The sequence below is a fragment of the Cercospora kikuchii genome, assembly GCF_019650295.1.
Source record: "Cercospora kikuchii DNA, contig_00005, whole genome shotgun sequence".
NCBI classification, from domain to species: domain Eukaryota; kingdom Fungi; phylum Ascomycota; class Dothideomycetes; order Mycosphaerellales; family Mycosphaerellaceae; genus Cercospora; species Cercospora kikuchii.
The window spans coordinates 448,317-460,032 of record NW_025408586.1 but is presented as its reverse complement, the minus strand read 5'-3'; the positions used below and the strand labels follow the sequence as shown (position 1 = coordinate 460,032).

At 51.5% G+C, this 11,716-nt stretch overlaps 6 protein-coding genes across 6 annotated transcripts; 3 read left to right on the top strand and 3 right to left on the bottom strand.

Moving 5' to 3' along the window:
• Positions 1 to 2,057: 2,057 nt before the first annotated feature.
• Positions 2,058 to 3,293, bottom strand: CKM354_000796500 (uncharacterized protein; the record flags this gene model as incomplete). The annotated part of the gene is made up of 2 exons (XM_044803328.1): positions 2,058 to 2,841; positions 2,905 to 3,293. 2 exons carry the CDS (start codon positions 3,291 to 3,293, stop codon positions 2,058 to 2,060), a joined length of 1,173 nt encoding a protein of 390 aa, XP_044659263.1.
• Positions 3,294 to 3,847: 554 nt separating this feature from the next.
• On the bottom strand, positions 3,848 to 4,710 carry CKM354_000796400 (uncharacterized protein; the record flags this gene model as incomplete). Its single annotated transcript, XM_044803327.1, has 2 exons — positions 3,848 to 4,309; positions 4,363 to 4,710. The coding sequence occupies 2 exons, from the start codon at positions 4,708 to 4,710 to the stop codon at positions 3,848 to 3,850; spliced, it is 810 nt and encodes a 269-aa protein (XP_044659262.1).
• A 935-nt stretch (positions 4,711 to 5,645) lies between these two features.
• CKM354_000796300 (uncharacterized protein) lies at positions 5,646 to 6,342 on the bottom strand (the record flags this gene model as incomplete). The annotated part of the gene is made up of 4 exons (XM_044803326.1): positions 5,646 to 5,670; positions 5,777 to 6,099; positions 6,165 to 6,262; positions 6,315 to 6,342. The coding sequence occupies 4 exons, from the start codon at positions 6,340 to 6,342 to the stop codon at positions 5,646 to 5,648; spliced, it is 474 nt and encodes a 157-aa protein (XP_044659261.1).
• Positions 6,343 to 6,665: 323 nt separating this feature from the next.
• On the top strand, positions 6,666 to 7,499 carry CKM354_000796200 (uncharacterized protein; the record flags this gene model as incomplete). Its single annotated transcript, XM_044803325.1, has 1 exon — positions 6,666 to 7,499. One exon carries the CDS (start codon positions 6,666 to 6,668, stop codon positions 7,497 to 7,499), a length of 834 nt encoding a protein of 277 aa, XP_044659260.1.
• Positions 7,500 to 7,988: 489 nt separating this feature from the next.
• On the top strand, positions 7,989 to 8,517 carry CKM354_000796100 (uncharacterized protein; the record flags this gene model as incomplete). Its single annotated transcript, XM_044803324.1, has 2 exons — positions 7,989 to 8,198; positions 8,272 to 8,517. The coding sequence occupies 2 exons, from the start codon at positions 7,989 to 7,991 to the stop codon at positions 8,515 to 8,517; spliced, it is 456 nt and encodes a 151-aa protein (XP_044659259.1).
• A 1,311-nt stretch (positions 8,518 to 9,828) lies between these two features.
• On the top strand, positions 9,829 to 11,496 carry CKM354_000796000 (uncharacterized protein; the record flags this gene model as incomplete). Its single annotated transcript, XM_044803323.1, has 5 exons — positions 9,829 to 10,106; positions 10,168 to 10,532; positions 10,585 to 11,045; positions 11,098 to 11,319; positions 11,383 to 11,496. 5 exons carry the CDS (start codon positions 9,829 to 9,831, stop codon positions 11,494 to 11,496), a joined length of 1,440 nt encoding a protein of 479 aa, XP_044659258.1.
• Between the last annotated feature and the right edge of the window lie 220 nt (positions 11,497 to 11,716).

Here is an 11,716-nt window from a genome sequence, read left to right as displayed (position 1 = left end):
CGCTGCGCTAATACATATGAGACCAGACACAGCTTCGGCCTTGCGCCATGCACGTGTGAGCATGCGAAGCGATCAAGGGACTCCACAGGACGTAATGGCAGCTCACACGTGTAAGCACGTGGTCGATCGGCAGCTTTGGAGGCAAGGTCATGGAGAGCATCATCTTTAACAAGCTTGGCCACGTGCTCGACACGATGATCGTAAGCAAAGCCGACAGCAAAGCGCTTCGATGCGGAGGAGGTGATGTTGTAAGTGAGAAGTAGCAGCTCACTATACTACTAACATCTCTAGCCATAGCGCGGAGGAATAAGACCAGAAGTATAGCTAGCTTCGCCGAGCCATATTAAATAACGACATAAGGCTGCCCAGTCGGTTTTCTGGGTGATCTCTGTTATCGACCGGAAGAATTATGCGCCTATCACGTTCACTGACGCAATTCGCCTGAAGTCCAAGCAATGCCGATGTTCCTGAGAGTGAACTAAGACTAGCATGAATCCTGCGAAGCTCAAGTACGATGTCTTGGCGGCGCCATGGATCCTCCGCAGAAGCGAGGTGTTGGTTTCCGACGCTATAACGCCGACTACACGTGGGAAAAGGCGCGTCAGATCGGACTCGGTTCTGGAAGTTTGACACTCACGAGACAATCAATCTAGGTCGCAACTTGCTCTGATGCCCACGAGCCTAAGGGAAAGAGCATGCAAGCGCAGTAATGCTTCTGCAATCGTCTCAAGACTGTGCTCGTAATGGAGATGAAGGTGCCCAAGGACTGCTGTTGCTAGGACAGAGACGCGCGGTTGTGACCCGCGAGATTTGTGCTACTTCGTCAACATGAGGGACCCACGATCGCCGCGGACCAGGAAGCATGGCATTACGGCGATCGCAGAGAAGACCCCAAAAACAAACTCCAACAGCATCACATTCAGCAGATCATACCCATCTGCAGTCCTTGGCTGCTAATCATCTCACGATCCCCAGCCTTCAGCCATTGCTGTGGCATACATGACGACAGCCCCGGCGAACATCAAAAGAGACACTGGAGCGACATAAATACTCCTCATCCTGCTCGGAAATACAGCATTCCACCACCCACCGCAGTATTCCAACCCAAGCATCAACGAGCCACGGCCATTCGCAGCTTCCTCTCCAGCAGCTACCATGCCTTCCATCAACATAATCCTCACAGCAGGCGTTGCTGCACTTCTTTGCACCCTGGTTCGGAAATTCTTCAGTCTTGTGATCATAGCTTGATGGAAATCTAATAGCACTGCAGGTGGACGCCAACCCTCTCACGAAGCGCAGCACACTCTCTCTGAAAGACAGCGCAGTTCCCGGCAGCTACACAGGGAGCTCGGCGTGCTGCACTCCAGGCTGCAGCATCACGATCGGTGATTTCCATGGCTGCAGCGGTACTCGTGCCTTTGGTGGCACCTGCAGACAGAACGCCGAAGACCCAGATGGAACCCAAGATTGGCCAGGTGATGATTGCAACGATGTTCAAGTAACCTTGTTGACTCACACTGATGGTCGTTCCGCCATCGATATCTACCACAAGCCAAGCAAGACCTATGACCGCTATGTCTTTGGTGACTGTGAGATCCCATCTTCAGGAGGCAGCCAGTGCGTTGCTACTGGTGGTGGCTGTGTATGTCTTCCTTTATCTGAATCAGCTGAAGATATGATCTATTTGCTAACATGGGCCTTGCAGAAAACTGTTGAACAAGTCCTCACTGGTGCTCAGGGCTAATAATGCAAAGGCCTAGCTTCGAATGTAATAGCAGTGTCCCGGGAATGCTGGGCGGATCAAGTGGCGGTCGGGGCAGATAAGTTCGAGTGAGAGGATGGCAAGGTCGTGGAGAGCATCATCTTTCAAAATCCTAAGTGCTTAGTTTCTGAACCATGAAGTGCCATGTAGGATTCAACCTGGCAATCTCTGCGAAAACTTTTTGGCACCTGGCACATAACCGTGGCCTCTTCGTTGAGTACCGAATACACACGGCTTAAGACCCCAGACTCCCTGCAACGCTCTCCAAAGCCATAGCATACTCTGTTATCAAATGTTATGATAACAGGGTACTAAATAGGCTAAATCCAAAGGCAGGCTCGATGAGAAGCTGATCTTCACGTCGCCCGCGGATGTGTATTGCTCCTTCCATGAAGTACAAGAATGTGAAGCATTGGAACACTGCAGTCCAGATGTAACCAAGCCATTTTTCCAGCACACTTCGATGTTTGGCATCTAAAATGCCGAGCCAAATAGCGATACCTCTCACGTTCTCTTCGACCAATATCGCGATTGGCTGGATAGCGAAGAAAACATAGTCGCTTCTGGGATTTCCGCCAGCAATGATTCGTCCGTATGCGTGGTCCAGGCACGCGATAAAGAAATTTCCGAAGATTCGAAACCACTTGTTCGCAGCGGAGCCAGGCGGCAAGACGAAAACTTTGTCCGCAAGATAATGTATCGGAGGTTCGGCCAATAGTCGCATGCCTTGATGCCAGGTGTGCGACCAGAAACGGCGCACAGTGTAAGCTTCTTTCCAGGAACCGAACAAGGGAGGCCAAGATGTTGGCTGACCTAGCCCGCTGGACACGATAAGCACGGAGAGAATCCGGCACGGAATGTCCATGGTATATCGAACGTAGAGCAACATCGTTGCCCCGAGGAAGAGGGTCTTTAAGAATGAACTTGAGGCAATTGAGGGATTCATGGTATTGGCGACTGTGATCAAGATGTCGAGGACAAGGTATTGGAAGACCGCGCCGAGCAAGCGAGAGCGGATGAATTGGGACCTTTCTCTGTCGCGAAGCGAGAGTGCAGGCGTGCCTTTTGCTTGAAACGACCTGTTGTGCGCGCGCGAAATTAACGATCGAGTCCTGCATGGCTGCGGCAAGATCGTCACTCACCACCCTATACCTAGAAAGCTGATGGCGATCTCGAAAGCGTCGGCAAAGGTAATTTCATCGGTTTTTGCTGGCGCTTTCTTGAGATCCTGGTTCACCTCGTTCTGCTTCATCTCCACGCCACTGTCTCGTCGAGCAGCATGCCTGCGTATCTCAGATGGCTCTCTAAGCCACAGATGGTTCCAGCAGCGTTGCGCAAGACAGTATATGTTCATTCCCAACGGCCATACATTCGTGAATGATCCAGCTGGCTTGTATATGATGAAAAGCGCCAAGTATGACAGGCTCGTGGCCGTGGCGACAGTCTTCAGCAACACATTGCGAGGATCGCGCAGAGCCAGTATTTCGAAGCTCAAGCCTAGAGCGATCGCAACAGCAGGTACGTAAGTCATCTCCAGATAAGTGAATGTCAATACGCAGACACAAAGTGAGTTTGCATCGAGTCTTGGATCCTGCCGTCATGCTGCGCGCTTGATCAGGTTGGCTTAATATATTACAGACTGTGAGCATTACGTGGCCGTGAGATTCCATGTACTGATGTAGGTCTGCAGTAGGTACTAAACTTGCAGGTCCAGACCGACTGAGCAGCTTCATACGAGTTTCTGGCGTAATATCGGGGTCCGAAATTAGCGGCTTGGCTTGCTTACTGGCCCATTCACGAACTGGCAGCTCAGCTACAAGCAGGATGCGTTATATAGCTAACTGCCTTTTCAAATGCCGAGGTCAGAGACGTCAGCCAGAGCCAAGTGCCTATTGATTGAAAGCTGCTTCCGAACAGATTGCAGTCTGATATTCAGACGATTGTGGCGTTGCCTGCCTTTCACCGTATGCACGAAGCAGAATTCGAAGTCGATTCGCGTGAAAGTTTCGCGGCTCCATATGTCTATACTGCGACGTAACGAAAAACTGACACACAAACCTACATATGCGATCCTCTAAACCGTCCTCATGCGGCCCCGCCATCGACTCCAAGGCTCTTGCCGTTGATCCACTCAGCCTCGTCAGAAGCAAGAAAGCATACCACTCTCGCCACATCAAGTGGATAACCGCAGCGCTTCAACGGCGATGCACCTGCGGCCGCTGCCTTCAATTGCTCCATGGACATCTTCTCGCCGCCAGGGATGTAGTGGTGGGCAACGTCGTGAAACATATCCGTCACCGTGCCTCCAGGCGCAACGGCGTTCACAGTGATGCCTTTCCGTCCGCAATCTTTTGCCAAAATGGGAACGAATACTTCTATCGCGCCCTTCGAGCCAGAATAGAGAGAGTGATTGGGGACATTGAATCCCTGCGCTGTGTTCGAGCTGGTCAAAATGATCCTGCCACCGCTGCTCAAATGCTTGTACGCTTCGCGAGCGACGAAAAACTGTCCGCGAGTATTGAGTGTAAACACACGATCAAACTCTTCCTGTTGCTATGTGTTAGTACACGCTTTCAACTTCCCCGCGACTCAACATATACCTCAGTGACTTCCTCCAGATGACCAAAAGACACTACACCCGCATTTGAGCTGACAATGTCGATTTTGCCAAAGTGTTTCACTGCCTCGTCAAAGAGGCGGACGGTCTCTGACACGTTGCTGACGTCGGCTTGGATCGCAATAGCTTCGGATCCGAGTGCTTTGATTTCTTGCACGATCTTCTCTGCTGGTCCCTTCGCTCGCGAATAATTGACGACCACTTTGGCACCTCTTATCGCAAGCTCAACGGCAATTGCTGCTCCAATGCCTCTCCCAGATCCGGTAACAAGAGCTACCTTGCCATCTAGTCGGAATGGCAATGTCGGAGTTGGAGTGCCCATGGATCCCATCGCGGCGGTGGCAGAGTATGTGCAGAGATTAATCGTCTGAGTGGTTCGCTTCCAGAATGGAACTCTCTATGCTCAGAGAAAGAGCAATTTGTAGGGCATAGAGCTCCCTATATATTAGTGAGACACTCAGCTGTTGGAATATCAATAATGAGCACACGTTGGTGGACGGAGCACTACAATGTCAGACCGCGGGTTGTGAAAGTGGCGTTCGGATATTGGAATGAGTCCGGAATCTATTCACAGCTATGCTGTCGCAATGCAAGTGCTTAGTGTTACTGTATTACGTGAAGTCCGTAAGTGTCACCGAGCCTAGATGCGCAGAACACATGCTTGGCACTCTCACTAGTCCCCACGGATGTCTGTTACTCTGGGAGATGATGCACGAGCTTCATCATGAGCATGTGTGACCTGCTACCATTGTTTGTTGTGTTTGCGCTGCAGAATAGATTTCCACGCAGGACTTCGCAATTGTTGGCTCATTAGCGCTCTCGTAATCTTTGACGGACACACAGAATTGGAAACAGTCGCGCGTTGACATTGGTGCTATTCAGAGGCCACTGTCGCCCTGCATCTTCAGGGTTGCTAGCTGAGCGCATTTTTCCGGGAGGTGACGTCTGACAGGACAGCAGGGATGTTTCAACCCGAGATTTCACCATTGCGCCGCACTGGGGTTGCGCCAAGGATTGCATTGTCTTCTCGCAATTCTCTAAGCTAGTAAGCAATGTGCAGCTCGATATACATCAATTGCTTGCTTCACTTGTGCAAACCATTGCTCAACCCTGCAAAATTATATGGCCCACGTATTGCAAAGGTTTGCGAAGAGTCCATCTTGTTTGCTATGCCGCCCTTGGTTGTGCGATAGACAGCTAGAATAGACCGTACAGAGCTACCAATCGAAGCAGACCTCCTTGATTTCTATCGACACTACTCACCAACTAAAAGATTCTGTCGTAGTCGTACCTAGATCAATCCATCAGTGTGGCTCAAGAGTCTGCGAGTTAATACTCTGCGAGATCGATGTCAGCACAATTGTATCCGACAACGCACGTTCTCTCTCACTTACTACTCGGTCCATCGAACCACGGGAATAAGACCAGCGAACTTCCACTCGCCATCGACCCTCTTATACCAGACGGTTGAGGTGCCGTGAGCATGGCCCTTAACCGAGACAGACTTGCAAGACTCATCGGTGTATCGCTGATGGGCCACACGCATCTGCTGGTGGCTGATAATCATATTTTCCGACTCTTGCTCCCAACGACTCTGTCCAATGAAGTGCTGTGTCTTAAGAGCCGGATCGCCCACAAATTGCGGGTTCGAGGCCATAGCGATGAAGTCTTCCGCTGGCATGTTCTCCCAGAGCTGGTTCAAGATGGCTCGGTAGTCGATCTGGCAAAGAGTCATAATGGGCAATCGAAGTCAATCACTGTAGACGCGATTTACGGCTCACTCACCATGAGTGACGGGGCTACACAGTCCCGCAGTCGCTGCCAGTCCTTTGCGTCGAAGCTGTCGGCCCATTCGAAGAGCACGCTTTGGCAATTCATGACATCTGCGAAGTGTCAATGGGAGGACGTAATCAATTAGTTACGCCCCGTACGAACCGTCGAAGTTGGGACTTTGTTTCACCATCTTGGCTTAGCGGTTGCAAGATCACGACAAAATTTGGTGAAAATATCGTGCTGTTGTGGCAAAGCTCAGCCCTTCTGCTATTATGTGCTGAGCGGATCGTAGCGTGCTCTTGACGACCCTGAATTACTTTCCTATTACTAGGTATATGTCCAGTGCGGACTCCGAAAAGCCAAAATTTACTACCAAGCTCGCAAGTTATGTCATGACAAATTTGGGCGCTCTCCGCTTCTGGGTGTTCAGGTCGTGATTCTATATTATCAATCATTCGTGGCACAAAGGCCCGCACAAACACAGCACATCATTGGCCGCAGCTACTCGAAATCATGGAGGAGAAGAAGACCACGGTCACGACGACTATCATCCCCGAACCATCGAGAAAGTATGCCATTCTTGGCTCTACAGGAAACTGCGGTACAGCTGTCATCCAGCAGCTTTTGCGACAACACGACATCGGCATCAGCGCGTACTGTCGGAACAGAGATAAACTTCTGCGATTGCTTCCTGAGGTCGCACACAGCAAGAAAGTCGAAATTTTCGCCGGCGACATCAACGATGTGGATCTACTAAGCCGATGTGTCGCTGGCTGCCAGGCGGTGTTCCTACTTGCCAGCACCAACGACAACGTGCCCGGATGCAACATTAGCCAGACTCTCGCGGTCGGCCTCATTGCTGCACTGGAGAGCCTCCGAGCGGCTCATCCCACCACATTCGTCGCCCCCAAGCTGGTCCTCCTCTCATCTGCTACCGTGGACGACCATCTCAGTCGCCATATGCCGTATTTCCGGCCGATCATGTTGCGCGCCGCCTCCAATGTCTACGAGGACCTGCGGCGAACTGAAACGTACTTGCGGGCGCGTGAGGACTGGCTCACTACCATCTACATCAAGCCGGGAGGACTGTCGATCGATATTCAGCGGGGGCATCGTCTCTCACTCGATGACGAGGAGACTTTCCTCTCTTATCAAGACCTGGCGGCAGGAATGCTTGAGGCTGTTGGTGATACTAGTGGGAGATGGGATCTGAAGAATGTCGGCGTGGTCAATGCAAACGGCAAAGCAAAATTTGCGCCAGGCACGCCGCGATGCATTGCGCTGGGTTTGGTCCGCCATTATTTTCCTTTCCTTCATCCATATTTACCAGCGTCTGGTCCCGCTTAGACTTACTATGCTGATGGCTTAGCGGGTCTGGTCAGGAGACAACGTAGGGTAGTGTTATGATAGCAGATTTCCATCCACGCAGCTGGTGCATGCACGTCGTGCTTCTTTACATATGTCCCCGGTCTTTTTGTTTCCTTACTTCTCTGTTGATGCCTGATCTAGCACTTTGTGGTTTACCCTTCTATGAAAGCGAGTCTGTCCAGTGCCAGTAGCACCAAGGTCAACGCTCCGCAGCTGAGCTCCATCCCAGGCTATCGACTTGTACTGTTTCGGTGTCCGTTCGAACTTCTACTCACGGATATGTTACGTCTCACAGACTTTGTCGTCGCCGAAGGCATCACGATCAGCAGGTATAACTGTGGCAATACAATCCTACTTCAGTCACCCTGACGCTCCCTTTCCCAGTTGTCTTCGCAGTATCATCTCTCGAGAGCGAATCCCTCTGGCGATATCAACACTTCGCTCCAACGTGTTCGCTAGCTTGAAGCGATGGCAACAGACAAAGCAAGGATTCAAGAAGCCACGCTCGAGAAATTTCTTGCAGCGTGGAAGGACTGGTCCGCGGAAGGCCAGATCGCTGTCTTCACCGATGATGTCCAACAGAGGACGCTTCCCTTTTCGCTGGGCATTCCTCCTCGAAACAAAGACAATATTCGAGCTACTCTACCTCGAATCGAGGAAGTCGTCACAAACTATCAGGTACGTGTCGAGCCATCGAAACGATGGGACTACAAATTAGCATCGATCGACAGACCTGACACCATTCTGCTAGTTGAACGTTCATCACATTGTGCACGACCCAAAGCGAAACCTCGCATCGATTCTCGCAACATCATCCGGGGACTCGTTGTTCGGAGATTGGAGGCAAGAGTATGCGGTGTATCTTAGGTTTGACGCAAGCGGCGAGAAGATCTGTCAAATTGACGAAATGATGGACGCGTCGTTCATAATGGAGTTCACTCCTCAGTTTCAAGATTACCTGGCGAATAATCCGCGACTGGAAACTCGTGAGATGTGAGATCGATCAGATAGTCGTCAGCAGAAGGAATATCATGATGATAGTAAGCCATGGAGCTCCATGCGAAAATGCTTAGTCTTATTTCGCCGAACATACTTGCTCATCACGTAATACTAATGTGACCATTGTCGGTATATGATAGAAATACTCTAAAACAACATACTGTGGAGCGCAGTCATCGCTGATAGTCAGTTTGCAATCATGTCGATCATAACATCTGTTCACGCAGCCGCCGTGCTCTCAGGATCTTTGCTCTCCGGTACGAGCACAAATGTAACCGCGCCAACTTGAAAGCTCATCCGTCTAACTCGCATTGCATAGGCACAATGCTGGCATTCTCATTCACCACTGTCCCTGTCGTATTGCAGGGAACATCAGAAGCGGCTCAACTATACCGACAATGGCTGAGGATCTACAACGCCGGATTCCCCACGCTTCCCATCATTTCCGCCGCCACTTCCCTTACCTATCTCCTGTTAGGGATACAAAAATACACTCAGCAGAGTCCATGGCGAGGATGCCTGCTCGCCGGGCTCATCACGGTGCTGATGATTCCTTTCACGTGGGTTTTCCTCGTGCCGATAAACAACATTCTCATGAAGTTGGAATTGGAGACGTACTCGGGAAAACAATCCGATCTCACGCAAGCGCAGAAGTTGGTGATGAAATGGAATTCTCGGCATTTGGCGCGGTCGTTCTTTCCCCTTTTGGGCGCGGTGGTGGGAATTGCTGGCTTGCTGAGCAGCAACTGAGCGAGCGCAGACCATCACAGCTCTGGATCTCTCCGGCAGCGCGGTGTTAAGCAGTCAAATGGCCAAATAGGTGAAAGTCTCGCAGATTTGAAGGCAGTAACTGTGCACGGGATGCTTGTGTGACAACGCCGGTGCATCGATATCTCGATACATAGCTTTGCGATGATCAAATTCCTCTGTATGGTGCACCAAACATCCCTCTGCTACATTGTGTCCACCAGCTCCGACTACTTGATGCAGTAAAGGCAAACTGCGGCCTCAGATTTTCCGCGTCAGCCAGGCCGCTGAGCTCTCTGGCAGAGTGTGCCAGCACACCACGGTGAGAAGCGATAGTGGATGAACTCTGTTCTTCTTAGTAATGACACTCTGAGTAAGGCGACTTGGCGTAAGCTAGATGTAGTTACGTAAGGCATCTAGAGCTCCGATGGCAGGTGAAGCTTCCATACTGATGTGAGTCCTTATCAATACCGGCACAAGGTAGCCGCTCAGCGTCCGTGCTGGAAATCGACTCTTCTGCGCAAACATTCATCAAGAGAGTGTACGCTGATTGACTCAAATCATGTCCCCACACACGCAAACAACGACCGAAACCTTGACTTGCACAGAACCCGCGGTCTCGTTTGTTGTCGTGGACGAGATCGAGCAGCTTTGTAAGCTCCTCACGAGTCCAGAGATCATCACTACAGATTCTCCTCTATATGAAGCAGAATCCAAGACATGGTCGGTGGGCAAGAATCTGCATCCCAAGCTGGTCATCCGACCAGATTCCGTGCAATCACTGGCACGCGCTATCAAGTTTCTCGCGGTGTCGTCACTTGACTTCGCCGTTCGGAACAGGTATGTCACAGAGACTTCATTGCGTTCTCAGCGGAGCCTGTGCCTGACGGATCGATCGCAGTGGGGCCGGAGATGCCTCCGCCAAAGATGTCCTGGTATCGACACGAGCATTGACCAGTTTCGAGTTCGATCGCAACACCGAAGTTGTTGCATTGGGCGCCGGCCATATATGGTCCGAGTACTACGATAAGATGCGGGAGGCAGATCCCGAGTATTCCGTCGTTGCAGCCGCCACTCCGTTCATTGGTGTTACTGGCTCTACTCTGGCCGCAGGGTTCAGTCTGATGTCTAAAGAGTTTGGCTGCATCTCAGACCCAGAGAACTTGCTCGACGCTGAGGTGGTGAAGCTGGATGGTTCGGTCATTTGGGCGTCGGATGAGCCTGACCTGCTGTGGGGGTTGCGAGGGGCACAGTTGGGTTTAGGAGGTGAGTGTCTTCCACAGAAGAAGGGCCAAGCTGATGTAGATCTGCGGCGCAGTTGTCACCAAGCTTAAACTTCGTGCTCGCAAATACCCTCGAAACATCTGGGGCGGCCCGATCGTCGTGCCTCGTTTCCAAGAGAGGGAGGTCGCGCAAGCACTTGCGTCGATGGATCGATCGGACGAGGTGGCGCATCGGGTGTTCGGGTTGCTGCTTCTGATGCCACAGGTCATCATTGTCAATGCCTTTGATGCTTTGGGCGAAGAGCACGGCCGTAAGACATTTGCACCACTGTTGAGCATCGAACATGCCCAGGATATGACACGGGTGACAGATTTGGGCGGCTTTGCATCGATGCAGGCTCCGGGTGAAGCGGGCAAGTCCACGAAGAATACTTTCTGGAACCCCCTCGCCCTCCGAAGTTTGACGCCGGAACTGGTGATGAAGGCATTCGACTGGCAGCGACAACTGACAGATGCTGGTGCGGATGCGAATGTCATGTTTGAGCTATGGGGAGTGGTAAGTGACACGCGCCTTTTCTTCTTTTCTATCCTGTCTGACAGCGGCGAAGCGTGGTTCATCGAGCGGACCAGGAGCATCGGCATGGCCTCGATCGGACCAGTGCCGACATTTCTGCATGCTGAGCATGGGTGCGGCGCCTAACGCTTCAATCGAGGACATCGCTCGTGCGGTGCAGCTCATCAAAGACGGGCCCGTGGAGATTCTGGGTACGGAATACGACGAGAGTTTCATCGCCACCAGTGCGCTGGACGACTATCACAACATCGAAAAGGTATGTGGCGGCAGAAATCATGCAGAGCTTACGGCACTGCCCACTGACACCGTGTCGTTCTAGGTCTACGGCGACAACTGGGAGCGTGTGCTGAGTGTGAAGAAGAGGTACGACGGGAATGCGAAGTTGCAGAGCTCCCCACTCGCGCGAGCATGCGCACGACACATGGCGATCTGAATTTGCCTCGTACACTGTAATCTGTTGGCGTCAATAGCTGGCCCGTAGTACACAACCCGGGTGACCTTGTCAACGCGAGATGCTTTGAACGGTTCCTATCACGGGGTATGCAAAAGCTATCTGCTCGACACTACTATACTATGACTACTTGAAGCTATCTACACTCTTCTACGCCCGTAGTCCAGAATATTATGCTAGAGTCACACTAGGTACAGCCTGT